This window comes from Thamnophis elegans, chromosome 16 (genome assembly GCF_009769535.1).
Source record: "Thamnophis elegans isolate rThaEle1 chromosome 16, rThaEle1.pri, whole genome shotgun sequence".
NCBI classification, from domain to species: Eukaryota; Metazoa; Chordata; class Lepidosauria; order Squamata; family Colubridae; genus Thamnophis; species Thamnophis elegans.
This window is the reverse complement of record NC_045556.1, coordinates 456,882-483,325: the sequence shown is the minus strand read 5'-3', so window position 1 is coordinate 483,325 and position 26,444 is coordinate 456,882. Positions and strand designations below refer to the sequence as shown.

At 57.9% G+C, this 26,444-nt stretch overlaps 2 protein-coding genes across 6 annotated transcripts in view; one reads left to right on the top strand and one right to left on the bottom strand.

Moving 5' to 3' along the window:
* The window catches only part of MYO1E (myosin IE), a 30,696-nt gene extending 22,051 nt beyond the window's left edge, over nucleotides 1-8,645 (top strand). The window contains exons 19-28 of the mRNA XM_032232658.1: nucleotides 654-798; nucleotides 2,415-2,529; nucleotides 3,202-3,371; nucleotides 3,837-3,982; nucleotides 4,661-4,807; nucleotides 5,215-5,372; nucleotides 5,454-5,561; nucleotides 6,168-6,366; nucleotides 7,704-7,879; nucleotides 8,559-8,645. Coding sequence (XP_032088549.1) covers nucleotides 654-798; nucleotides 2,415-2,529; nucleotides 3,202-3,371; nucleotides 3,837-3,982; nucleotides 4,661-4,807; nucleotides 5,215-5,372; nucleotides 5,454-5,561; nucleotides 6,168-6,366; nucleotides 7,704-7,879; nucleotides 8,559-8,635 — 1,441 coding nt within the window. The 3' untranslated portion in view covers nucleotides 8,636-8,645. The remainder of the gene's footprint in view (nucleotides 1-653; nucleotides 799-2,414; nucleotides 2,530-3,201; nucleotides 3,372-3,836; nucleotides 3,983-4,660; nucleotides 4,808-5,214; nucleotides 5,373-5,453; nucleotides 5,562-6,167; nucleotides 6,367-7,703; nucleotides 7,880-8,558) is intronic.
* A 2,129-nt stretch (nucleotides 8,646-10,774) lies between these two features.
* Nucleotides 10,775-26,371, bottom strand: RNF111 (ring finger protein 111). 5 transcript variants are annotated; one of them, XM_032232662.1, is made up of 14 exons: nucleotides 26,091-26,371; nucleotides 21,464-22,369; nucleotides 20,707-20,833; nucleotides 19,537-19,700; nucleotides 19,147-19,347; nucleotides 18,108-18,424; nucleotides 17,594-17,843; nucleotides 17,172-17,496; nucleotides 16,375-16,500; nucleotides 15,907-16,033; nucleotides 14,261-14,353; nucleotides 13,473-13,568; nucleotides 12,563-12,690; nucleotides 10,775-12,031 (listed from the first exon to the last, which is right to left on the bottom strand). In XM_032232662.1, the coding sequence occupies exons 2-14, from the start codon at nucleotides 22,347-22,349 to the stop codon at nucleotides 11,914-11,916; spliced, it is 2,958 nt and encodes a 985-aa protein (XP_032088553.1). In that variant the 5' UTR covers nucleotides 22,350-22,369; nucleotides 26,091-26,371; the 3' UTR covers nucleotides 10,775-11,913. The 5 variants fall into 5 exon arrangements, with proteins under 5 accessions (XP_032088553.1, XP_032088554.1, XP_032088551.1 ...); XM_032232663.1 differs by lacking the exon at nucleotides 26,091-26,371 and adding an exon at nucleotides 25,481-25,860 and having other exon boundaries at nucleotides 17,594-17,840; XM_032232660.1 differs by lacking the exon at nucleotides 26,091-26,371 and adding an exon at nucleotides 25,481-25,859.
* Nucleotides 26,372-26,444: the final 73 nt, after the last annotated feature.

Genomic DNA, 26,444 nt, shown 5'->3' with positions numbered 1-26,444 from the left:
CCACCCTGGAACTGGCCCTGCTTGCTGATGTCTACCCTTCTCACTGCCCTCCGGGTGGGGTCCCGGCTGGCTGAGCAGGGAAGCAGCCGCCTCGCCAAGGGAACCTCTCCGTCATGTGCACTGGGGGGCGGGGGGGGGGAGTGGCTGGCAGGGCAAAGAGGAGCCCCGTGGCCGGGACAGCGCTTGCCCTCTGCCAACCTGGGCAGGCCAGGAGATTCTGTCCCCGGAGCCAGTGGGTCACCTTCTCCCTCTCTGGCTGGTGGTGACAGATACATAAAAGCCCACGTGGATTTTTGAACTAAGCCCTCGTGGCTGTCATAACTGATTAATTCAAAAGCCCCTTCTTGCTTTCACGAAGATGAGGAAGAGAGCCCTGGCCAAGGTGGGGGGGTGGCAAGCGACTGGGGGAGCTGCAGTCCAAGGTCTGCAGAAGGTCCCTCCTGCCCCCTAAAAGCCCAGCTGGGGAGGCCCTGGGAGCAACTGCAGAACAGCTGGATTCAAACGCTTGGTCCCTCCTCCCAGACGCAGCCCTCTCCCCATCAGGCCTTCTGGCCCAGTCAAAAGGGAAATTAGCCTGGGAGCCATTCAGCGCCCCCACCCGGGGGGGGGGAGGGGGGCTGTGACCGACTGAGCGCCTGGGTCTCTCCTTGAAGGTATGCCATCCTGACCCCCGAGACCTGGCCCCTCTGGAAGGGGGATGAGAGGCAGGGGGTTCTGCACCTGCTCCGCTCTGTCAACGTGGATTCTGACCAATACCAGCTTGGCAGAACAAAGATCTTCATCAAAGCCCCAGAATCCGTGAGTACCAGGGAGAAGCTGCCCGCTCTGACCCCGGAGCCATCCGGGAAACAACCCCCCACCCCAGGGAATGGAAGCACTGGGAACCCTCCTCCGCTGGGTCCCCCTTGTACCACTTCACAATGAGCTGTGGGACAGATGTGCCCTGGGCTCTCTGCGCCAGGCCCCCCTTCCCTCCTTGCTTCCCTGACGTGCCTGATGGGACACGGGACCCCCATGTTTGAATTGGGGGTCAGCCACTGGCTCTCCAAGAGGGGAGTCCGCCTGTTTCAGAGACATTCCCAATTTCCCGTGGAAACCTGATGATAAGACAGCGAAGACTGTACAATTACTGGTTGTCTTCACAAAACCCAAGAAGGTTGGGATGATTTGGGCCTGGGAGGTTATCTGAAAGCAGCCAACTGTGGCTTTCTTAACACCTGGGGTGAATCCGCTGTGCCTGTTCAATGGAGGAGGAGGAGGAGCAATGGAAACCAAGCCTTTCTCTTCCTGCCTCTGGACACCGGAAGGGGCCTGGGGGGTGGAGCGCTCTTTGGATGGGCAATGGGGGCAGCTGCAGGGAGTGAGTCATGCCCATCACCTGCCTGGGGCAGCAGGAGAAACCCTGGGGGAGGGGAGGGGGGAGGAGGCAGCCAGGGTTGGGAAGGAAGAAAGCCGCCCACAGCCGGGGGAAAGACGGCTGGGTCATCTCCATGTGACTATGGGTCACAGAGGAGCCCTGGACGGCCGTCCCCATGCCTCGAGACCACAATTTCCATAACTGAGTCAGCTGGGGAAGGTGGCCGTGTGCCAATGAGGCCACAGCTGCCGGGCGAGACGGAGGGGTGGGGCTTTCTCAGGACCCACCCAACCTCCCTTGCTCTTCCTCCTTATTTGCTGCCTCAGGATGGAAGCCTTGGAATCTGTTCAAAACCTGCCTCTGCAGTTCCCTACTCCATATGCCCCCGCAGGACCCTCCAGGCTGGTCCCAAAAGCCTCCCTGGAGGCAGGGGATGAGATGGGCCCCCTCAGCGCCAACGCTCGGCGTGCCAGAACTTCAGCAGCGCCCACGCAGAACAGATACCGGATAGCCATTGGTCTGAAGTGGTGCAGGGTTTTCTGCCTAAGCAGGGGGTTGGACTGGAAGACCTCCAAGGTCCCTTCCAGCTCTCTTATTCCGCGATTGTGCTTGGCTGGGGGCAGAGCGACTCCCTGGCTTGGCTTTCCATTTCCCCAAATAGCTTCCTCTTATCCACAAAGTATGTTTTCCCTTGAAGTAGATAAATCTCAGTTTATCTAAGGACTTCCTGAATTGTTCCGTATTTTCTAAATTTGGCAGAGTGTCCTCAGTCTGTTCTCCAGTAGTTACTTTTCAAAGCAAAGAGAAGAAACAAGGAGGAGGAGATTCCCGGAGGGGCTTCTCCTCCTCCACCACCCGAGAGGCAGCTCTCCAGAGAGGGTCCGGGTGGCTTTGATGGAGGGAGGACTTGGGGATCGATGAATGGTGCCAGGATCCCCTACAAGGGATCCCTGCCCTGCCCGCCTCCCCTGGAAAGCAGCTGCCCCTTGGATTTTGGAGGGGGGAGGGGACCCTCCTTTGGGAGCCCCAGGGCAGAACTTCTCTCTCCCCCTCGCAGCTGTTTCTGCTGGAGGAGATGAGGGAGCGGAAGTACGATGGCTACGCGAGGGCCATCCAGAAGGCCTGGAGGAAACACGCGGCCAGGAAGAAATACGTGCAGATGAGAGAAGAAGGTATTTGGGGCGATTCTTCCTCCATCGTAAGGCCGGTAATGGGGACCAAGGAAGAGAACGACCCCCTGCCTGCCCCCCCCTCTCACCATCGTCTGGGGCTCCTCTCTGGCCCCCACCCAGCAGGCCTGCCAAGGGCAGCTGCGGCCGGCCAGCTTCCTCCTGTGGTTCCAGGCGATGGGTTGAGTTGCAGCCTCTGAGAGACCGACTGCCGCTTTACCCCTTCTTCAGCTGGCTTCCAGGGCACTGCCACGCTGCTTCCCTTTGATGGGGTGGAGGGGGGGGTCGCATTGCTTGCTGGCCCTTTGGATGCTGCCCAGAGTCCCTCTGAGTTGGGGGGGGGGAATAGAAATGCAGTCAATCAAGCAGTTGGTCCTGAAAGGCTCGAAGGGACCCTCCGTGAAGCTCTGGCTCCAGCCCAGCTCTGTCCCCGGAGTCCGCTTGGCCCAGAGGTTAAAAGAGCCAGGAGCAGGCAGGCAGAAGCCACACAGGGAAGAAAGCTTTGAGGCTGGCAAGGGGAGGAAGTGGCCCAGGGGGACCTTCTGCAGACCTTGGCAGGGGCCGAAGGGAGGAGGAGGCCCAGTTCTTGGGGGCTGTCGGGCTCTGAGGTCCGAAGGGCCGGACTCCCCTTTCCTCTCTGGGGCCACTAAGGAGGCTCTTCTTCCCCCCACGAAGCCTCCGACTTGCTGCTGAACAAGAAGGAGCGGAGGCGGAACAGCATCAACAGGAACTTCGTGGGCGACTACATCGGCATGGACGACCATCCGGAGCTACGCCAATTCGTGGGCAAGAGGGAAAAGATTGATTTTGCCGACACCGTCACCAAGTACGACCGGCGGTTCAAGGTAGAGAAGCCAGCCGCCTCGTTTGCCTTTCTCCCTGCTCGGGCTCGGCTTTTCCGGGAGGCCGCCAGACCCGCTGGCAGAGGACATGCAGAGGAGCCAGCTGTGTGTTCTGGAGACCCCGGACCCCCGCAGCTGGGCTTTAGGATGGGAAGCTGCTGTCTGTGCAAGTTGATGCTGTCGTGCGCAACGCACACCCCCTCCCCCCCCCAAGGCAGGCCTACCCGCCATAACATTGTACCTGGCCAAAGGCCGTGTGCAGAGAGGCCAGCTTCCGGGCTATCACAGGCCAACTGACCATCCTGTCCAGGAGGAAGGGGGGAGAGCAAGGGAAAGCCCTCGGCTCCGGGGTGGGAAACGTCCCCTAATAAAAATCCCTGAGCTCCCCCACCACGCCCACTTCTCTACGGGAAGCCTCGGGGCGGGGAAGGCGGGCAAGCGGCAGCCACGGATGTCTTCTCCTTCCAGGGCATCAAGCGAGACCTCCTCCTCTCCCCCAAGTGCCTGTATCTGATTGGGCGCGAAAAGGTGAAGCAGGGAGCAGAGAAAGGCCTCGTGAAGGAGGTCCTCAAGCGCCGGATCGAAGTGGAGCGCATCCTCTCGGTGTCACTGAGGTCAGGGCTGCCTTGATTGACAGGGACCTGGGGGGGCAAGGGGGGGGGCAGGAGGACCGGGGCTTGGAGAGCCATTTTGCAAAGTATGTGATCTTGCTTCCTGACTGCACGGTCAGAGGTGGGATCCCGCAACCGGTAGTGGAAATTCCGCCCCAGCTCAAGGGCATCCCATTTAGGCCCCCTTTTTCAGCCAAAGCGCATGCATGGAAGGCGGAGCGTGCCACCGAAGCGCACACAAGCACTCACATTTGTGAATCGGTAGGGGAAGTAAGTGAATTCCACTCCTGAATAGGCTGCGTGCAATTAAGGCACTACATGGATCAGAAATTGGGTAGATTCTCCCTAATCCCGGATTCTGATTAAGGAACTGAAATGATTAAAGTTAGAATAAAAGGTTTCTGATATTCTGAAAAGAAGTTACCATCGCTATCTGTTTATTGAAAGGCGTCATCCCAGGAGTCTGGTTGCTTTTTGAAAGAATGCTGCAAAAGTGATCAAATGGAGGCCTTGTGTGTGTTACTGAAATGGGGAGGCCACCTGGCCTTCGTGCTACTTTAGGGGTGATTTTTAGAACCCCCCGATTTGCCTGCAAAAGCTAGAAGCCTGGTCTTTGCGCAGAGTCCTCCTCCCTGGAGAGGCCGGCTCTGAATTCCGGCTGCCCCCCGTTTCCTTCCCCAGCACCCTGCAGGACGACCTCTTTGTCCTGCACGAGCAGGAGTACGACAGCCTCCTGGAGTCCGTCTTCAAGACCGAGTTCCTGAGCCTCCTGTCCAAGCGCTACGAGGAGAAGACGCAGAGGCGGCTCCCCCTGAAGTTCAGCAACACGTGAGCGGCCCTTGCGCCAGGCGCCCCCTGGCGGCCTCACTCCTCCGCTGCTGCGTTGGGAGGGAGGGGAGGACACATTTGGCTGCAATCCCTTGTCTGAGATGATCAAATACTGGGGGGGGGGGGGAGAGGGAGGGGCGCTATTTTTAGCTTTGCTTGAGATAGCAAATTCATCCATCACCACGCTTGCTCAGTCAGCAGCCCACGTCCTGCCGGCAGAGACAGCCGGGCTCTTAGCTGAGCTTCCTCCTCTAAGCCCGTCTGACTTAGTCCCCGCGCATCTTCTTAGAAACGGCCCCTCACCCAAGAGGCAGCGAAGATGGGGAGCCTCGGGGGCCCCAAGAAGACCCACCCGGGGGGGGGGGCACTCCTGGGCGTCACCTGCTCTTCTCCCCTTTCCCTGCCAGGCTGGAGGTGAAGCTGAAGAAGGAGAACTGGGGGCCGTGGAAGGCTGGCGGCTCTCGCCAAGTGCAGTTCAGCCAAGGTCAGGGCGACGCGGCCGTCCTCCGGCCAAGCAATAAAGTGCTGCAGGTCAGCATCGGGCCTGGGCTCCCAAAGAATGCCCGTAAGTGCAAACGCCCAGGAGTGGGGGGGCGGGGGGAGGTGTACGTGGTCACTGCTTGAGCGAATTCTGGGTGCGTTTCAGGACCCACCAAAAGGGGCGCGAGCCAGCCCAGAGGGCTCCCAAGCAAAACGCACGGCCAGAACTACCCACTGAGGGCTGCTCCTCCACCGCCCGGGAAGCTCTCTGAAGGTACGCTGTGGGACGCTGCCCCTGGGCCTTGGTCCCCGCAGGGCGTTCTCTCCCCCCGTCCCCAATCAGCAAGTTATCAAACAAAGGGCACTTACAACCCCTGGTCCGCATGGCGGCTTAAATGGATTGTGATCAGAGCTCCCTCGTGCTACCGCCACCAAGGAGACCTCCGTGGTGGAGAGGAGGCGTGAAGGTGGCTCGCCCGGTCCGAGTCATCGGTCGAAATCAGCCATGGATTCAAAATGCACTACGCCATGTTTTAACCTGGATCCGTTGTATCAGCCACGAAGGCTGTGTTTGCGCAATAAGTAATACGCAAGCCAAGTGGATCAGCTTGGATTCGTGCCACGTGGGCATCCTGGAGGAGGAAACTTCGGTTCAAGCCTTCCAGACCCAGGGGAGGACGGGGGGTTTGGGGGCAGCTGCACACTAAATGCAAGTGGCTGGGAGTCCCGGCAGCACCCGAGGCCTAGTGGCAAAAGGCCTGAGGCCACGAAGGTGAGGGCTGCTCCAAAGTCTGGCAGCTGAACCCCTCATCTGGGAAGGAATTCCCGGGAGGCTCTTCCATGGAGGGGCCTCAGGATTTCCCTTCTGAATTCCTTCCAGGCTTTCCGAACGGGGTCATCAAGCTCCAGCAACACCCTCGGCAGCCTTCGGGCCCAGCAGGCCAGCGGGCTAGCCAGAAGAGCCTGTACACCTCAATGGCGTGCCCACCACTGCCACGAGTCTCGGGGGCCCCAGGAAGGGTATCCCAGCAGCCCAGCAGCTTGGATTTCCTCAAAGTGCCCGAGCAAGGGGCTGCCGGGTAAGCCTTGTGCCATGGCGGCTGGGTCGAGCGCCTCGGTATGAAGCAGTTGCAGTTCCTTCTTGGGGTAAAGAGACAGATGGCTGGGCTGGAGGGATGCTGCCCCTTCCATCTCTCCGCTGGACTCCGGGCGAAGGCCCAGGGGTGGCTGCTTTGCCTGCCTCCCCTTGGCAGGTCCTTCATCCAGTTGAAAAGGCCCGCCCAGAACAGATGCTGGGCGTCTTTCCAAGTCGAGGCTCTTTTATCGAGGCTCTTTTATCTCACTGAAGCCTCTTGTGCACGATGGTTTAAAGATCAGGAGAGATGCCCTAATTAAGTTACGAGCTGAGCCTCGAGCCACATTTCAAAAGAAATCCAGTTATTTATTAGGAACAACATTCCATACCCGTGTGGAGTCAGATCTGACCTCAATTAAGTTATGGCTGAACTTTATCCCTGGTTCTCCCTTCCCCTCAGTCTGTGTCATAAATCACATTCTCCAATGAGGTGCTGCAGCAGGTTGTACAATTCCATGCCTCACAAGCCTGCTGTAGTAATCTGAGATCGGACTCTAGCCGAAGATATGCGTGGAATGCTCTCCCCCCTTTCCTCCCATGTTAACTCCATAACAGACATTGAAATGCCTTGCGAGTTGACAACTCCCTCATCACAGCAGCATTTCCTGTACCCATCTCTCTCTCTCTCCCTCCCCCCCCCTCTCTCTCTCACACACATCCCTAAATGCCCAAACAAAAACACCCCTTCTGGAGAGATCATCCCTGCTTCACTAGATGGCCTCTTGCAGCAGAGCCTTCCCCACCCCACCCCCCCCGGCTTATTTGCCATAGTACAACCCGTATCACCACCTGCTAGAGGGAACCACCTTCTATCATGTATGTTGTCATTGAATGGCTCCCCCTCCATTAAGTCCACCTTCCCCTTCTGGAAACATTCAGTATCTCCTCCCCTCATTCTGAGTATTGGCAACGGTGGTCCAGGTTGATAGGCACTGTAGTCCAAGGCTCAGAACTACATCTGCACCTTCCCGTTACAACAGTGACTCTCCATTTAGAGCTCTTGGCTTACTCACCCCAGGCGCCCTCTAGTCCTCCCTGTAAGATAGGCCATTTCACGCATGAGCAGCAGCTTGCGGAGGAGCCGTCTGGACTGTGGAAGGCCCAGTTCTCCAGAGGTGTCTCTCCCCTCGGGATGCCTGGCGTTCTGCAAGAGAAGGAGGGCTGAAAGGCTGCTCTGCATGGATGGCCCCACCTGCTGTCCCCCAGGAAATGTATCCCCCTGGGCAGGCGCATATGTGGTGGGGACAGACAACTCAGCCCTCCTCTGTCACTCCTCCGCAGTGCTTGCAGGCAGACGACAAGCCGGCCGCCACCCGCCGGGGGAAGGCCCAAGCCCCGGCCTCAGCCCCAGCCCAAGCCCCAGGTACCCCAGTGCAAGGCACTCTATGCCTACGATGCCCAAGACACCGACGAGCTCAGCTTCAACGCCAACGATATCATCGACCTCCTCCGAGAAGGTAAGGCTGCTCCTGCTGCATGGGGGCCACCACTTGGGGGGGGGGCAATGAACTGGGCACCGGTGGCTGCTGTTTGGCCTGTTGCCCTCTTAGCTGGCTGACATTCAGGAATCCCCCTGTAATACTGTGAAAGCTGAGCTTCTAGACGGTAAACCCCTCCCCCACACCCAGGGAACATCTACTATACTCGGACTGGCCAATAGTCAGATAACGGTCAAGAGGTCTCCGTTCTGCATTGCCCGAGATGCAGGAAATGCATCTCCTCACTTGTCCATCTCTGCCCCATCCAGAATGGGCACAAAGCAGCAGTTAGGCCTCTGCTCTCTGCCCTGGCGCTCCTCAGGGAGGGCATCGCCTGCCCAAAGCCAAGGGGTGCAGGTGGCAACCGTTTCATCAGCCTCCGGTTACTCCCTCTGACACAGGGCAGGGCCTCTCGACCCCAGCTACTCCTTCCTTTTACTCCATGACCCAATGTTGGATCCTCCATTTGGATGCTACCCGAAATGGCTTTTCCCCTCACCTTAAAAAGAGACAAGGAAAAAAATGGGACTTTGGGTGCTGTGACTTTGCAAATGTCCCACTGCAAAGCATCTTCTTAGGTCTCAAGGCTGGGGAGGGGTAGGGGTGGGAGGTCAGGGCCAGGCCGTGATTGCTAGCTGACTGTCTTCCTTCTTTCCAGACCCCTCAGGCTGGTGGACAGGGCGATTAAGAGGCAAACAAGGACTTTTCCCGAATAATTACGTGAGCAAGATATAACTCCAGGCTCCCCGAGGAAACGCTCTCCAGGCCCTGGAGTGAGCCGCTCTAGGCAGCCTACAATAGGCGCCTTCGCTTCCTCCATGAGGTTAGGAAGAGGAGAAGCCAAAGCCCTCAAAGCCAAGGATTTATTTATTTTATTTAACTCTTTTCTTGCGAAGAGGAATGTGTTGAAATTGCATTCCATTATTTTTTAAGAAACCCAGTTCTGGAAACCATCAGGTGCTGCTCTGTGACGGATTCAGCAGAATTACGACGGAGGGTTGGGTTTTTTTCTTTTTCAAGTGCCTTTAGTTGCTCTACCGTTTCTTCCAGATCATCTAAGAAAGCAATGACACTCTGCACACGTCCTCCTCCGTGGGCAGCTTCAGAGGGGAAAGAAAGTCTGCTGCTGGTTCTCTCCTCTTTCCCCAAGAGCCCACCTGCACACTCCCCTCTCCCCTCCGGTCGTGTCTAGGAAGACACCAGGACCAAAGGAAAACAGTATTCTATGCTGCAAATAGTTCACCTTGCTCAGTTAACGTGGCTGGCCCACACTGACTTATTATTACTGTATCTGTGCATTACCCTCCACCCCCTTTGCCTCCAAGGAAGCTATAAACTCCTCATTGGTTTCATCTGGCGCACCTTTAAAAGAAACAAGTCACAGGCAAAGCTGCACTAATGTGCGCCATAGCTCAGTGGCTTGGGAGATCTTTTGGGGCCCAGGTACTTCATCCTAGGAAGGCCTCAGGATGGTTAGCAAGACGAGACGTTTCCAAAGCTGGTCTGTGCTGCTGTTGGCCTCCTGCATGTTGGTTTAATTGCTCTCCCCCCATCAATAAAAAGAGAGACTGCAATTCCTGTGGTGAGGGGCTCTGTGGGAGGTGGTCTCCCTGCCCTTTGGGGACACGAGTTCAAGGCAGCTTCGGGGCTTCGGAAGCAGAGAGTCTGTCCCGTTGGCTCGAGGAAGGCCCCTCATCAGGACAGATCCTGGGAGAGAGGAATCCCACCCACCCGCTTTCCTGAGGCGATGGTGCAGCGCCTCACAAACCTTCAGCTTTAAGACCTCTATTTATTAGAAAGCCCCTCTTGCTACTTTGCGAGGCAGAGGGAAATATGGGCGCCTCCCCTGAGGGCTTTCAGGGGGCGTTTCCCCGCAGGGTCTTCGTGAAGCCTAAATACGTGGCCTGCTGGCTGCCTTTGCCCTCCTCTCCCCTGGCCAGAGGTCAGCACAAGCACGCGCCCCTCCTCCTCCCCCCCCCCCGCGGAGCCCTGGCCCAGCCCCGCTTCTCCGGACGCCCCCGGGGGGGGGGGCCCAAGGGGGGCCTCAGACTGGCGCCGCTGCCCCTCCCCCACCGGGACCCCGGCCTCGCTCCCTGCCGCCCCGGGGGGAGGGGGGAGGGAGGGGCCTTTCCATAGCCCCGCCCCCTGCGTCAGAGAACGGGGGGGGGTTTACAAAAGGGGGAGAAGTGGAGCTTCTCAAAGGGGAGGAGACCCCCGCCCGGCCCTCCCTCCCCATTCCCCGGGGGGGGGGCTCCGAGCGGCCGCCAGACCCGCCTTCTCACTAGGAGCCTCCCCGCCCACCGGAAGTCCCCTGCCCGCCCGCGGTGCACGAGCCCGGCTTCCTTCACCGGGAGGGGCCACAGGAGGCCCCACCCCCACTGCCCGGCGGGCCCCGCCCAGCCGCGCTCACCCGCCATGCGCCGGCGCGGACCTCCAAGGGAAGGCCTCGCGACGCCATTGGTCCTCCGCCTGCAGGAGGCGCGCCCGATTGGCTGCCGCCACGACCGCCACCCTCGCGCAAGGCCTCTGGGAGCTGTAGTCTTTCTCCGCGAGGGAGGGGTCCCTGGTTAGGGTAGCCTTCCTTGCTTTGTGGCCCGGTTGCAGCCTGGCTGCTCGGGAGGGAGGCCGCTGCGTTTCGGCCGTTTCCAGCAGCGGGCAAGGGCAACTCCTGCGCGCTGGGCTGAACGGAGGGGGCTCTTCGGAGGGTCGCTCCCTGCGACATCCCCCCCCCACCCGCTTCGCCTGCAGGCGGCGCGATTTCTGCAAAAGCCTCACGGGAGTTAGCCCCCCCCCCTCAAATAGGCAGATAATAGCAGAATTCCCCTTGTAACAACACAACGGCAATCAATCTTGAGAAACGACACAAGAGTCAGATGGATTCAGCTAACTTTATTAATTGTAAAACTAAAAAAAAAACCCCACCCAGATCGCCCAGAGAACAGGGATCTTCATAAAATCTATGAATTCATGGATATTTGCCTTAAGAAATGATATTTTAACTCCTGGTTTCATCCCCGTAGTGGAGTTTTCCTGTCTGTGCAGATCAGTAGATGAACTTAATGTAGGACTGAAGAACAAGAAATAAGACAGACAACATCCCTGCTCTTCTCCTTGTCCTCCTCGTACTTGTTTTATTCAGCCTGCCTCTATCTACAGTGCAGCTAGTTGAAATCCAATATTTAGTGTTCAGTAGAGCTGTTCACAGCAGTAAACTTTTTATATTAGCGATTCAAATGGCTAGACATTAAGAAAATGGTACATACAATCAGACAGCAGTCTAAATGTTTTAATATTGACATTCAAAGGTATCTGCATTGTGCTGAAGGTTTAAGAACATAAAAATGTGATCCAAGAGGAGGCCCCATTAGTCTGGCGTTACAGGATGGAGGCCGATGGTGCAGACGGTGGGGGGGAGGGGGCAGGCAGCCCCGGCCATGCTCCTTTCGACAAAGCTCGCCCAGGACAAGGCCCTGGCGCCTCTCTCCCACACAAGAATACAGCAGCTTTTTTTTTTCCTAATTAAGGAATGTCTTAAAAAAAATATCCTTTGATCTTTATACATTTAAAACTAAAAGACTTGATTAAATTAAGGACTCTGAGGTTAGTAATGAGTGAAATCATACTCTGGAAAGTTGACTTTCGATACAAATAAAAAAGGGAGGGGGGGACCACACAGCTCTACTTCCTAAAGCAGATAATCTTGCCTGCAAGTTTGGGGGGAGAGGGGGGGTCACTAAGCCCATAATATGTGCAAAGAAATGCAATATGGGGAGCGATCCATGCAAAAGGGCAGGGAAAACCGGTTAGGGATCTGAAAGGGCTAAACAAACAAACCAAAAATAAGCTTTATAAATACACTAACTGTAGGGTTAGCATCAGGTATACCACAGAGCAGACAAACGGCACTCTAGCAGGTTCAAATGCTTCCCACAACTGCACAGCGGAGTCAGGCCATCTTTGGTTGGCTGCAGTACCCGGAAGGAGGAAAGCAAGAGGTTGGAGGCCAAAGCCTGTCAACTTTCGCTGGGCAGCTGAGCCTCAATGTCCACTCTGCAAATGGGGCACTTCTTGTTGGTAATTAGCCACTGGTCGACACACACCTGGTGGAAGAGATGCATACACGGAAGGCGCCTGGAAAGAAAGGAAGGGGAGGGTCAGCAGTGCGCAGGCTGGCCAATGGGTTGGGCTCTTTGTTTTTCAAAAATAGGACCCTGGGGAAGATTCTTCTCTAGCCGATTAGGAAAGCCATCCCTTTGGACTGGGCATCTTCCCCAGAGCTACGGCCCTTGTAACAACAGATGTCTAAATTTGGCAAAAGGACCACGCAGGGCAAGAGCTCTGAGCCCATTTCTCCTTCAGGGCAAGAGTGGGACTGCAAAGGGCAAGTGTGCGCAGGGCCCGAGAGATCAGTTCCAGTTGGGAAAGGAAAATAAATTGGTCCTGGAACTGCAGCCTCAAAAAGAATGGTTTCTCCTCTGCCCAGTGGAATTTTTGGACACCCACCCACGCCAGTGCCTGAGACAAACTGGTCGCAGCTGGCCGGAGCCTCCACCTCTCTAAATTTCCAACCTTCTGCAGTAGACGTTTACAAAAAGGACTCCTGGCCTACCCCTGACCCACACTACTAGTTCGGTATCTCCAATAGATTTCCTGCTCGGTTACCTGACATCTTCCCCTTCCTCTAATATAGATAAACATATGGTACACTTTTCCTCGGTGTCCTCCTCAGTCGCTTCTTCCCCATCATGTTTGCAGTGTAGTTTCCTCTGTGAGAACCAATCAGTTGTTACCTTATTAGCAGAGATGACATTATTGGCAAACTGAATGAGATCTGTTTTATACACAATTATCATTTCTGTTACACCAACCCACTATGCATTCCCAGCCCACACATGGTACTTTAAAGAACATACAATTAAAATTCGATAACAAATTTATCCAGCTGCTATTTCTGAATTCCTAATCTCTGGTACAATTATTTCAGCGTCCAATACAATTTTTGACAATCCAGGTATTTGTTTCAAATTGAATTATTTGGGGGGATCCAAATTCTTTTTTAATTTTAATTTCTGAACAGGATCTTTTTTATGCAACTGTAAAAATGCCCAAGGCACATTTAGAGGAGAAAATGACCCCAACGCACAGTGGGTGGTATCATGAAGCTGCGTTACGTTCTCAGTGACACAAAAGAGCTGATTTTTAAAAGTTCAAGCTCACACGCAAGCTGTCTCAATCAACTCAGACTATGTTTCTTTGTAACACAACCTGACAACTGAGCAATTACTCCCAAGGCTCCATGATCAGAGCCTTCAGTCTCTTTTCTGATTTCAGGAGCAGATCTCCTCCTATTTATAAGGCTGTTATTTGTCAAGTGTTTTAATTGTTTTCTGAGCAACAGACACAATGGGAGTCGTTAGATACCACATTCCCAGCACAGCCTGTGCTCCAACCCATCCAGAAAGGATCCGCTGGAATCTCCCTTTTGCATGCAGGGAACCCAGAGAAGCACCAGAAATGAAGCAGACACTCAATGGGGGGGGGGAGTTCTCTGAATGCCCCCGAGCCTCCTCACCTTCTTGTACTTGTGGGGATAAGTGCATCTTTCAATGGTTCCTTGGGAAGCTCCGCGATTCACATTTCCCAAACGTTCTTCCAGATGGATTAATTCCTGGAAATCAAAGTGGAACCAAAGATGTTGCCATCTCGGTGCTCTCTCCCCAATTTACTAATTAAGGAATGAGGATGCCCCTCATTTGACAAGCCACAGAGAGCAGCCTTTGTTGCCCAATGGCTCTGCTGGGAGGGCTTGTCCTGGCCCTGCCCTCGGCTTCCTCTTCCCACGTCCTGAAGGCGGGTGAAGTGGGGCAACGCAGCACAGCCCACTAGCAGGGCCTGGAGGCCTGTGACTCCCGAGGCCAAGGACTGCAGGCAGCCTCCATGAAGTGGGGGAGGCCAGTCACTTCGGCAAGTGAGATCCCCCCCTCCTTGTGGGCGGGAAGGTTCACTCCGGGGCTGCTTGCTTAGTGAGGACTGCATTTCCCCATCCCACCACCCTCCGTGGGGAAGGATGAACCGGTTCGTCTGAAGACCCTCCCTTACGTCGTAAACTAGACCGGGGAATTCATTAACTCTCTGCATCTGATACTTCAGTTCCTCGCTGCCACCGTGAACCGACTGACAACCAGGCCCGAGGAGGAGGAGGAGGAGGAACTGACCGATGAGCACCAACTCTCCCCTTCCCTGAGCCAACTTAACACTCCCGGCCAGGGGAAGCCGGAAAGCCTACCTGTCCCCAAACCACAACAAAGGCAAGCAGCGTGTTCCCCTCCCCATGAAGCTGAGGGTGATTCTATTACAAACCTCAAAATTGCCCCTGAAAGGGCCTCTGAATGAAGTTCCATCCAGTCCCGATGAAATGTAACGGATGTGAGGGTAGCCCGCCATGTCAGGAACCTAGTCGAATAGCAGAAGGGGGTTAAGTCTAATTGCAGAGCAGCTCCGTCACCTACTGAACGGCTCCCGTGGCAAAGGGAAGGGACTCGGCCTGGCCGAGAGCATCCCTTCCTTTTCTCGCTCAGCTGCTGGGCCGCCACGGTGCCCAAGCCGAAGGAAGCGGCCAACCGTCCCGCTCAGGCTGGACTTGGGCTGGTGCTCTGGGCCTGCCTCACGCTCAGGCCACAGAGGAGGAGTGAGGAGGAGAAACACCTTTCTACCCACAAGGACCTCTGGTGGTTCCTCTGCCAGCCGGCCTCTTCTTACCTTTCGGAAGACCGTAATTCAGACAAACTGACGGCGCCTACTTGCAACGCCGACATGTATGAGGGTCTTCAACATGCCAAGAACTGTCCCAACATCGGAACAAGGCCTGAAATACCACGCTGAAAACCCATGTGACACCCCCCCCGCCCCACCCCAAAAATTCCCTTTGCTGTCCTACAAGTAGAATCAAGGCAAGTCTCCCTGAATTTAGACCGGGATAAAACTCCTCCTCCTTTCATAAAACAAGCCGGAATGCAGCAGGCACCTCCCGTAACAACGCAAAGAGGCTGCGGAGTGACCAGCATCATGTTCAGAAAGCCAAAACCCCCAAGCCCCGAGTGAGACTTGAGTGGAAGTGCCCCCCCCCCCCCAAAAGCAAAGGCCAAGCCCAATGTCCCCGTTTGGGAGATCCTATCAACAAGGGAGCAGAGGACCCCCCACCCACCCTCTGCTCTGCATCTCCCACCCTCAAAAATCCATTCAGCCGTTTCTGCCTTGAACAATTTCAATGTGGGATGAAGCTGCCTGGGGGCCTTCGCCTGCAAGTAAAATAACAACCTGACAAAGAGCTTTTATCCAGCGATGAGCAGGAATTCTTTCTCCCCTGTCTCTGTCTCCCCAGGCCTCCCCATGTTCCCCTCGACGTTTGCATGTCCCTCCAGAGGTCACAGCGTGTCCAAACCAGCCATCGGCTCCCCAGCTGCCCCCCACCCCCCAGGAAAGAAGGAAGGAAGGCCCCCCTGTTTCCCCTGTTTCGGCCTGTGGCGGAAGGGATTTCTCAACTCCTGCCCAGGGCAGAAGCCCCCCTTTTCTCCCATCCCCAAATCAAGAGGAGAGAAAGCGGCGGCAAGGCCTCCGGGAAGGAAACCCCCAGGACAGCTGGCAGCCCTGAAGGCGGCTGCAAACCTCCACCTGGGAAAGGCACGATTCCAAAAACACGGCTATCAAGTTCAACCCCAAATAGGACTGCTTTAGGTAGTAAACTCGGATTAGTAACTCCTGACTTTCTCACACTAATCCGGGTGTTTTCTAGTTCAGCCGTCAAACGCGATGACTGGATGGAGAGCAGAAATCAGATGCAGAGGGTCAATGGGCTACTGGAGAAGGATTTCCTCAAACAAGACAGGTGGGCTTCAGTTCCCCTGCCAACTGGAGTCAGACCACCCCTCTCTTTTTCTCCTTGGGGGCCCAGACTCCCCCGGGAACAACCACCCACCGCCAGAGCCGCTTGCAACCGTCTCGCTTACCATTAAGGGAAGAGCGCCAATCTGCAAGTGGTGAAGCCGAGGGGGTGTGTGGTAGTGGGCCAAGTGCGGGTGCATCGGACCCGGCGGGTAGGTCGCTGCGGTCACGCCTGCTTCGATGCCCAGTTCCCTGCACCCAAACAGAAAGTCCACTCTAGGCCAGGGCTTTGCTCCCTCCGTCCACGCATCTCCCCCGTTTGGGACCTGGACATTCCCAGGCTGCCTCCAATTCCTTCCGACTGCTCCCGGCTGCCAGATTCCCCTTCTTTGGGAAGACCCTCCCCCCACGCAGGATGGGAGGGGGTCGCATGAGTGAGACTGGTCTCAAGTCAGCTTCGCAATAGGCGGTGCAAAGCTCTGCCAACCGACACCCCCTGGGTCCAGATAGCCCAACCGGGGCAGGTTTCCCTCGGACGGGGCGTGCACGTTTCGCATCGAAGGGGAAAGGACGCATGGATCACTGTTACTAACCAGGCCGATCTCTCTGGCGCTTGTCGAGGGTGCGAAGACATGGTCTGTGGTACGTGAATGTGGTGGCCGTGGCCGTAGTTGGGATGCATCCGGTGGGGATGTGGTGGCGGCCGCTCGTGTGCTCGCCTGGAGGGGAAGTAAAAACCGATGGCTGCTCCTGCACCGGGTGCCGGAGTCTCAACGGGGAGGCCCTTCCTCCTGCATGGTCCCCGCAGGGCTGCCCCTCCCAAACCAGCTCTGAGCCCCAGCCAGCATTGATGGGGGTCTACCAAAGGCCAAAAGGGCAGTCCTGGCTTGCCACCCAGAACACCGAGCAGCCAAGGAGAGAAGCTCGCTTGCCTCTCCGGCCAATGGAGACGCGGCTTCCGTTCGCCTATCAAGTTTGTGCTTTTCTACGACGAGTGAAGTTCTAAGGCTGCTTGGGCCACTTCTCAGCGTCCCAAAGAGGTTCCATTGTTTCTACAAGTCCTATCTGGACCTCCTCCCTGGACAGGCGGCTTCCGACGCAGAGGGAGGCTTAAGCCACCACCGGGCATCTCCAGCTGTGTAGCCCTCAGCCAAAGGTGGCCAAGGAAGGAGGATGCTCAGGCCGCCCTTGCGCTACGGAGCGGCTGCCTTTCCTTCTGCAGCACCAGAGAGCCTGGCGGGGTTGGCAGTGCCGCCGTGGCAGCAGCCTCACGCCCAGCTCCTCCCCGCCTTCCCCCAAGGGTGCCTGTGGGGGGGTGAGGGCTCGCCCGGTCAGCTGGAAACCCAACCCCTTTCCTCTCCCAGGGCTGGTGGCTCTCCGGCTGACGTACGTGGGATGCTGCATCAGGCGCCGCCTCTGGACCTCCATCCGCTGGATCACCTCGTGGGGGTGCAGCCGCTGGGCCGAGGGGGCGGCTGTGGGGAGGGGCTGGGGAATGGGGGCTGCTGCATTGGCCAGCGGGTGAGGGGGTGGCTGGGGCGGGACCGGGTGGGAAGAGGCGTGGGAGGAGATGGAGGGGTGGAAGGGATGGACGGGGTGAGGGATGACGTAGTCCACCTGGGGGGGAGCCTGGGGGGGTGCCGGGGGAGGGGGGTTGCCATGGGAATGCGGGCAGGCTGCAGCCTGAGGGTGGAGGGGCCGCGTCAAGGAGGCATCTGGAAGCAGAGGGAGAAGAGCAGCCCCGTTACTCCTTGGGGGGGGGAGCCGAACCCGCCAGGGTGCTCTCCCCTCCCTCTCACGCGCCCCACTTACAAGGCGAGTGCAGGTAATGGCGGCAGGAGGACAGAGAGGCCTGGGTGGGGGGCTGCGGCTGGGGGACCATGCTTGTGCTGTAGCCATCCATGCTGATCGGCTGACTGGCAGCAGCCCCCGCCTGGTGCCCGTAGAGGGAGGTCCGGGAGGAGGAGCCCGGGCAGCAGGGGTCGAAGGCCGAAGCGCCATGGAAGGAGGCTCCCCCGGGGTTCCTGATGCCGCTGCTGCTCAGGTCCACCGGCAGGGCCTGCTGTGCAGGGAGAGCGGCCAGGAGGGAGAGAGAAAAGGGTCCGGTTAACACCCACAGCCCCCCAGCCAGCACGAAGAGGGGTCAGACCGCCTCACGCGGCCCTCTGAGCGGGCTTTCTGCCATCCATGCAACCCCACAAAACCTCCCGGCCGAATTCAGCCACCCATTCCAGCCGCTCTGGGAGGGGAGGAACCCAAGGAAGGGGCTGGTGGTGGCAGCCCGAAGGAAAGAAACGCCCGGTGAGGGGCCACTGTCCCGACTTGCCTGGTCGTGGAAGGCGGTGCCGGTGCTGCTGCTGGGGCCCCCGGGGGCCGGGACAGGAGGAGGCCTGTCAACGGGACAGCTGGAGTCGCTGAAGGGGGGCGACAGGGGGACGCCGGCGTGGGGGCTGTGGTGATGGTGGTGGTGCTGGAAGTGGTGTCCGTGCTGCTGAAAGCAGCTGGCGTGGGGTGGGCCCAGGACGTGCTGGTTCTGCGAGGAGACGCTGCAGGGAGAGTGCTGGGGACAGCAGGAGGGCAGACGTGGCATGGCCGGGGGCCCCGGTTCCAGGGCGTGGCTGGAGGCGTTTCCTCGCGCGTCTTCTGCCAGGGGGAAGGAAAGCAGAGGGGCTGAGCTGAAGCGATCTGAAGGCGGGGGTGGTGAGAGCCCATCGGGAAGCACTGCAAGCTATGCGACAGGCTGGGGGGCCCTAGGCGGACTGAAGGGGGCGCCAATGAGGACAGAGAGGGGCCCCGTGCCGGGCTCAGTGTGACTCTGCTGCCCAGCATTCAGATTCCTCTGCAATGCTCAGCATTCCCTCATCCGGAAGTACGGTCCCTCTGCCCTTTCACTCAGAGCCAGGGTTTCCCCCGCCCCCCCCTCCCCTCCCCATGTGGATGGCTGCCCTCAACCTCTTCCCTGCCAGCAACAGGGCCACCTTTGCCTCCTCAGTAGATGCAGAGGATGCCTCGTGCCCTCCAGTCCCAACGCAGGGGACGAGGGCAAAGCCAGGCTCTTGGTCCATCAGCCCCCTCCCTTCCCCCCCCCCGAGACCCCCTGCCCTGCCCTGCAGCAACCAGAGAGTGGCCCTGGTTGCTCTCTTCCTTTGGCCGCCTCCTTCCCTGGCACCAACCAAAGCCAGCCTGCCCTCTTCACTCCCAGAGCCCCACCTCCAAGCCAGCAGAAAGAGGCTCAGGGCTGGATCAGGGGAGGCTAACGCAAACCCCACGGACGTACAACACAAATGTCCCTCCAGCTGCGCCAGAATCACAACTCCAAAGACGGATGGGATTCTCCCACGGGAAGAGAGGCCTCGGCTTCCTACCTCCTGTCGAGTTCCCAGCTGCGCTGCCGCTGTTGGAGAGGAGCGCTGAGGGCTCCGGCTGCAAGGGGGGCTGGTTGCTGGAGATGCCCGAGGCCCCTCCGGGGACCTGCTCTGCGCGGGGGGCAAAGGGCCCCCCCTCGGAAGTGGCACTGGCGGCCTGAGCGTCCACTCTGGAGGAGGTGGTCGGCACCATGGCTGGGTCTGCAACGAAGGAGAGACGTGGTGGTTTGCGTTGGGGGCCCAAAGTGCGTTTCTTGGCCCAAGTCCCAGGTGGCCAGCAGAGGCGCTGAAGGGAGCCGACCGCCCTTCGCAGCGGTTGCCATGGAAGTGCTTCCACCCAGAGGTGGCAGAGGAGGGGCGGATCCGGGGCTCGGCCTCCCAGCCACCTACCGTCCTCATCCACTGTGAGGTCCACGACTTCAGCTGCATTCTGCCTCAAGGGCTGGATGACCGTGGAGACCCGGCTGCGGTTCCGCTGCTCTGCTGGCCGTGAAGCGTGGGAGGCCGAGCTGTGGCCCCAGTGGGATCTAGGATGCCCAAGCGAGGATCGAGGTCTGAGCGTGGGCAATAGAAAAGGGGAGACGGGTGGTTTAAAAGGGGCCCTTTGGAGGGGCTGCGCTTCCCCATCTCTCCTCCCCAGCCTGAGCGAGCAACACACCTCTCTGCACCCAGGGGAACCCATTGCCAGATAGGGAGGGTCGGAACCGAAAAGGAGGCCTGGGTTTTCAGCCTCCAAAAGCAGGGTGTCAACCGAGGCTAAGCAGGTAACCAGGGGTCCCTGCCAGGTAAGAGTTGGTGCCTCGGCAGAACGACTGGTTCAAGGGCCAAGGTCAGGGGGTTAAAAAGAAGGCGACTCCACCATCAAGGGAATGATGTTTCCAGGGGGGGTTCTTCCGCCTGGCTCTCAGAAAGCGAAGGCGGAATTTTAGGAAGGTCCCCCCTGTCTGAAACCAGAATCCGCAGCTCTTTTATCCAAGCCGGGGCTGCTTCTGGGTGACCAGCAGATGGCCAGAAGTAAGGCGAAGGGGAAGTAGCCACAGGGAGTCTCCACAAAAATTCCCCTTGCTAGGCAAGACACAGTTGTTAAGCCTATTTTTCCCTATCTTACGGCCTTTCTTCCGCAGCTTTTGTTAGGCGCATTTGTTAAATGGATCTGGCTTCCCCACTGACTGCTCATTAAAGGGAGGGAAAGGGGGCCACGAGACCCAACACACGGCAACCGCCATCAATACATGCTAGTTGCCAAACGCCTGGACTTGGATGAGGTGTCCGTGGGGAAGCTACCACAGTTGCAAGTGGGGAGAATGGCCAGAAGTCCCTTTTTCCAGTCCCACTGTCATTAAATGAATGGCTGTAAGTCGAGGACTGCCTACGCAGACAACATCGTCCCTGGCAGAGTCTCTCGATTCAGGCGGAGGTTCCAATTGCCAGGAGGAGGAGGAGGAGGAGGAGGAGGCGAAAGGAAGTCTGTCTGGGGGAATCTCCGTCTGGGTCTCTGCAACAGGATCCGGCCTTCTTCCCCCCCACAGCCGCCCCAAGAACCCAGCTGGCCCGTCTCACCGATAGCTCTCTCCCACAGTGACAATCTCTACTTCGCTGTCTGTTGAGGTAACGTTGATTTCTTCATTGGCCGTGACTTGGGGAGTTGAAGACGCTTCAATCACCACGACGTCTTCATCCAGGCTCCCTGAAACACAGCAGCCAAGGGGGGGGAAGGGGTGAGGTGGGGGGTGGAAAATGAATCCTCCCCGGAGTGACCTGCCAGAGTGGTGAGGGATCTACTGGGAAAGGCAGGCAGACAGAGATCAGAGCAGCAACGCAACCTCTGGCTCTTCCTGCGAGGGTCCCCGTCTCCAAGGAGCCTCCCCATCAGGCAGGGCAGGAGAAGCCCTGCCAGAGCCCCAGGGAGTCATCGCACACAGCGGGAGTCGCACCTTCCTGCTGTAGCATCCAAAGGACTGACAAGACACCCTCCTGCCCCAGCACCAGCAGCCCCATCTCTGCCCAATTCCAGCAGGGCTCAGCATCACGAGAGCGCCTCACAATAGAAGCCAACAGCAGGGAGCTGCTTTGGGGAACCGGGCCAAGTGACAGCTGGGAGGGCCGGGAATCCTGCCACGCAATCTTCTCTCCCTTCCTGTCCTCCAGCCTGTGGACCTCAAGCCCTAGAATTCCCCAGCCATCCGGAAGCTGCCGTGGTTGGGAAAGAGCCATCTCAACACAAACCCTCTCGGGGAGCTCTCCCTCCCTCTCCGGGTGCAGGCATCGACAGGGGCTGTGAGGGGCGAACGGGAGACCCAGAGTGGCGCTTTTTTACCTGAGGGAACCGCAGTGCTGGTTTGGTGGTTCTCCCCAGCCGACACAAAGAGCTCCTCTTCTCCTTCGGTGGAGGAGCTGGAAGAGGATGCGCTGCTGAGGTCGTTCTCACTGGTGCTGCTGGAGCTGGGCAGCAAAGCGTACTTCTGCCGGGCAAAGACTTCCCTTTTTTTCCGCTGCATTAAAATCCGCTCTTTTTGGTTCTGTGTCCGTTGCGCAGAGCTAGTTTTCACAAACCGCTTCCTATAGGGAAGTCTTCTCCGAGAACTACTGCTGTGGAAACAGGGCCTTTTCAGCAATATCCCTGAGACGGAGTCCGCCTCTGTCCGGGGCCACTTTTGTGGCCGAGAACCGTGGATTCTGCTGGAGGCATTTAAGACGGCCCGGGCCTGCCGCACGGGGGCCGCCTCCTTGTCCTCCTCCGATGTTTCTGTGTCGGAGTCTCCAAAATGCAAGCTGGAGGAAGGCGAAGAGGCACAGTCGCTGAAGGAAGAGTCGTTGTCCTCGCTTGGTGTGTCGAGACGCTGCCTCGCCCCTAAAATGGGGGGCGTCTCTTTGCCCCCACAGTTCAGAGCATAGGAAGGGCCAGCCTGCTGGCTCTTGCGTTTCTTCCTTGCGACAACGGCTTCTTGCGCGGGTCGCCTTCCGTTCACGTCCTTCTGCTTCTGGGTGTCACCACAGAGGTGAGAGAATTCATCCCCCACTTTGCTGGCAATCATCTCGACTTCTTCCCCGGGGAAGTTTTTGGCTCCCTCGGAGGGTGGAGGAGGGTTCAAGAGGATCCCCTTCAGGTTTTCCTGGCTCTTTGGTGCGCCAGAAGAAACGTCACTCTTCATATCCGCTTCTAGCGTATAGACGCTACGACATTGAGGGGCCCATTGAGACATGGGAACACCACACAGGGGGCCTAGAGGGAGACAGACGTTAAGGCCCAGTTACTCTCCAATGCCCAGGTGGGACTGCTAAGGAACCTCCCAGAATTCCCCAGCCAGCCATGACTGGCAGACATTGGCTAAGAGGCGCCTAATCAGAGGGGCTTCTACCTTTCCCTGAGCAGCCGCAGATCCCTGGTCCTGCAGCCTTCTCTGCTCCCCCCAGAGCAGCCCCCCCCCCCAGGCTCTGGTGTCTCAAGCCAAATGAAGCCAGAATGGGAGGACAGGCAAAGACGGGGGGGGGGGGGGCACTAGAAAGTTTTTCATCTGTGAAGGAACTGCTAGGAATGTTAGGTTTTCTACTTATATATGCTAGTTATATTTCTACAAATACCACTGTTAAAATGCTGTTGATTGTAGTGAGGATAGTTTAGGTTTTCACACAAGTCTAATCATCTTATCCGTTACAGTAACTTGAATAAACTAAATTAACTGTAAAATATTAAAATAATTCCTAATAATATTAGGGAACACAAGATTGCTTCCCAAATATAGTTGATGCCAGAAACTAAAATCCCAAGGGGGGAAATGATACAATCAAGCCAGAGAAATGGACTGGAGAACTGGAACTTGTTTTATGAAGGGCAAAAGGCATAAAGGATTCATGTGCTTTCCTTCCTCCACTCTTACTTGCAAAGTCTCTCTCCCCCTCCCACCCGAATAAGAGTAAAGGACCGGAAGGGATTTCACTAAACAGACCATCATTAATCAGCATAACATCCTATGTTGCAAATTATGGACTGCAAACCACTATGGTTTTGTTCCTACAAAACGTTAAGCCAAAGCAGCTGCACAAAGGCTCATTGGCTTGAACTGAGTAGTCCAGTTTGTCTTTTGTTAAATTGTGAATCCATGAAAAATTGATATTTACCCACAATGCAAAGAGAAAATTCAGGATGTGAAGTTTAGGTAGGCCTGGGCAAGCCTCTGCTTACAGAGGGCCCTGCAAGGGGCAGGAGAGAACGCCTTGGACACCTGCTTCCCAAATCCCGCACCCAGGTGAGCATCGGCTACTATTGTCCTCCTTCTCCTCATTTTCCTAATTAATAGTTTTATTGCTTCTCCAGATTTGGGCAACACTAGCAATGAAAAGGTTGGCTATTAGATCCATCTAGGCGAGAGCATCCATCCAGGATGGCTGCGGTAAAAAGAGTCAGCCAGTAAGTCTAGCTTAAGAAGGAATTAACATTGCAGAGCCGTTAACAATTTCCTTTATTTTACACCTTATAGGATTGTGTTAGACAAACGTCTCAGCCAGAATTCAATAAGGCCTCGTTACTAGTTGAGAGCAGAGTCATACCCAAAGCATTCCAATCTTTCTGGCAAATGCATCCATTTCTCCCAGAGGCATCGGCCAGAGTTTTATAAACTTTAGCAAAATGGTCCAGGTTACACCCAGACTTCCCGCCACCCCACATTGTTTCTCTAAGTATCCCAGCAATTCAAACGGGTTGCATTCATTAGAAAAAGCACTTGGATTGAAAGTCCCATTTTTACATCAGGGAAAGTGGGATGCCCAGGTTGGTTCAAATCTTCCTCTGGGAGCTGCCCTCTCCTGTGCCCACAACAGAAGGGCACAGAGAGCCTCTGATGCCACAGGCCCAGCTCCATCGCATTTAGGGTAAGCCAATCGTTTTTTCTAGCCAGTCATTCTGGCTCACCCTCCAATCCTGTGCAAAGTCCGGATTTTGCTCCTGCCAGATTTGGCCTTGAAGGCCCAGTTGTTTTGCTAGAGAAGCCATCTACGGTACCTGGTGCTGCCTGGACTGGCTCAGGTGACCCTTCAGGGGCTTCCTGTGTCCCCCTGCCTGCAGTGGGGGCAAGCGGCTTTCCTAAACCTGTAATTCAGCTGGGGAAATCCTTGCATATTGCCCATTAACAGCCCCCAGCCCACTATTTATACAAGCCTTTCCCACACGTTACAGTCCTTTCTTTTTCCAGCTTTCCCCCAAATTTTCTGTCAGGTGAATTTTTTCACATGATTTAGAGCCTTAATTGTCAACGATGGGAGAAATAAAGGTTAGAAACTGGTTTCTAAAAGGTCTGTGTCTCTTTGTTTATAGTTTATAGCCAGCCAGAGTCACCTTGCAGCGGAGATTGGTGATGTGTAAAAATGTAATAAGTAAAATAAAAGTTTCCCAACTTTAGTCTTTTTTTTCTTTTCTTTTGCGGAATAGTACATTATTGCCAACTGTCATTGTTCTACAGAAACCTCGGCCTCAGGGCTGCTGTCACAAGGTTGCCCGTGAATGGTTGAAGAAGCTGGTACAAGTGAAATGGAAGGCAGTTCGTGCATCCCTTCACCTGAAATCTCCCCTTTGGGGCCTTAGCAACTCGGCCTCCCTTTTCCTGGCCGAGGGATTGGGGGAATCTCATAACGTGAATTGGCACCAACCAGCCTTCCTATTGTGGCCTCCCTGGTCCCCAGGAGCTCCCCGGCGTCGCCCTCCCCGGCTGCTTAACGCCACTGGGGTCACCCAGGGAGGGAGGGAGGGAGGGAGGGGAGCCTACGCTGCCAATTCAGATCCCCCCAATAATTAGGGTAGGGGGCGAAGAGGGCGGCCCCCCTGGAGCCACCAGCCTTGCAAGGGAGGCCGGATGGGCCGCAGCCCCCCAGGGGCCTCGGGTGGAAACGGCTCTGTCAGAGGCAGGAGAGCCTGGCAGGAAGGCCTTGGGGGGGGACCCCATCTCAGGCGCCCCCACCCCTTATTGGAAAGGCAGGGAGCGACCGGAGACTCGGCCGCGGAAGGGCCCGCGGGAGGGAGGGCCGAGAATCCCCGTTAGAAAGCGCCCCCCCTCCGCAGGACCGGCCTCTCCCGTGGCTGGATGCGGGGAGGCCTCCGCTCGGCCGCCCTTTTGTCTCCGGGGAGCGACACCCACCGGCCTGAGGGTCCCTCGGGGCTGCCCCGCAGCCGCCTCCCCCGCTGGGACCCCCGAGCGGCAGAGGCCCCGCCCGTCCGCAAGCGCCCCCGCCCTGTGCGGACCATGGGCCTTGTAGTCCGGCCCGCGGCCTGCCACACGAAGCCCCCCACCCCACCCCGGTGCGCGGCCTGCGAGAGCCCGGCGGCTCCCGCCCCGGAGCCTACCTGAGGGGGCCGAGGCGAGGGGCGGCGGCCTAGTCGGGCCCAGCAGGCGCCGCCGCGCCGCCACCGCCTTCCTGCCTCTGCGGTGCGAGGCCGCCGTCCAGCGAGGGCCGCCGCTCTTCTCCGGCCCCGCTGCCGCCGCCGCCGCCGCCGCCTCGCCCGCCGCTCCCGTCCTCCCTCCTTCCCTCCCTCTCCGCGGAGGCAACAGCGCGACACCCGCGACGCTTTACGGCAGGCCGCCCGGCGCCCCCAAGAGGCCGCGGCTCCCGCTCGCGCCCGCTTCCGGCTCCCCTTGGACGCCGCGGGAGGGGCTGCCCCCGCGCTCCCCTAGCCGGCTCGGAGGGCTCGCATCGCTCCCTCGGGAGGCCCCCGCGCTCCGGGCCGCCCTCCGCGGCCGCTTCCGCCGGGGGACGCCGCAGCGCCGCACGGAAAAAGCGCCGCCGCCCCCCCGCAGGCGTCGCAGAACCCGAAGTGTGGGGGAAACACTCTGGGCGGCCGTCTCGGCCCCCTTGCCAGCCAGGGAAAGGGCCCTTCTAGGCCCGCAGGGAGCGCCCCCTGGCGGCCGGGGGAGAGAGCGCGCCGCCAGCGCCGCCCGCGGAGAACGACGGCCCACCTTTCCGGGTTGTTGTGCGCGTGCTGCGATAAAAGGCGCCGCGGGCGGGCTCGGGCAGTCGACCTCCAGGGCTGAACCGCGGCGCGCTGGGAGAAGCTCAGAGGAAAGGGAAGCGGGGCCCGCGGGTCTCCCTGCGGCCGGCGGAAGCATCGCGCGTCCTGGTGCCGGCGCAGAGGCTCGCCGCGCGTCCCCGCCAGGCTGACCGGCCAGCGGCATTTGCTGGAGGCGTTCGGCCCGGCCGCTCCGGCCATCGGCAGCCCCGCCGCCCCCTCTGACTTCAAGCGCCCGCCCGGCGCCGCGCCGTCCAATCGGCGGCCGGGCCGTTCTGCGCAGGCGCGGTCGGCGGCATCCGGG

What these genes read in the sequence shown, in the direction of transcription:
- RNF111 (XM_032232662.1), bottom strand. Translation starts at nt 22,349, where the DNA reads ATGTCTCAATGGGCCCCTCAATGTCGTAGCGTCTATACGCTAGAAGCG. An exon ending in CCTCACAGTGGATGAGGACG is followed by an intron (nt 19,348 to 19,536) that starts GTAGGTGGCTGG and finishes CCTTCGTTGCAG; the next exon opens with ACCCAGCCATGGTGCCGACC. An exon ending in TTGGCGCTCTTCCCTTAATG is followed by an intron (nt 14,354 to 15,906) that starts GTAAGCGAGACG and finishes CTATTCGACTAG; the next exon opens with GTTCCTGACATGGCGGGCTA.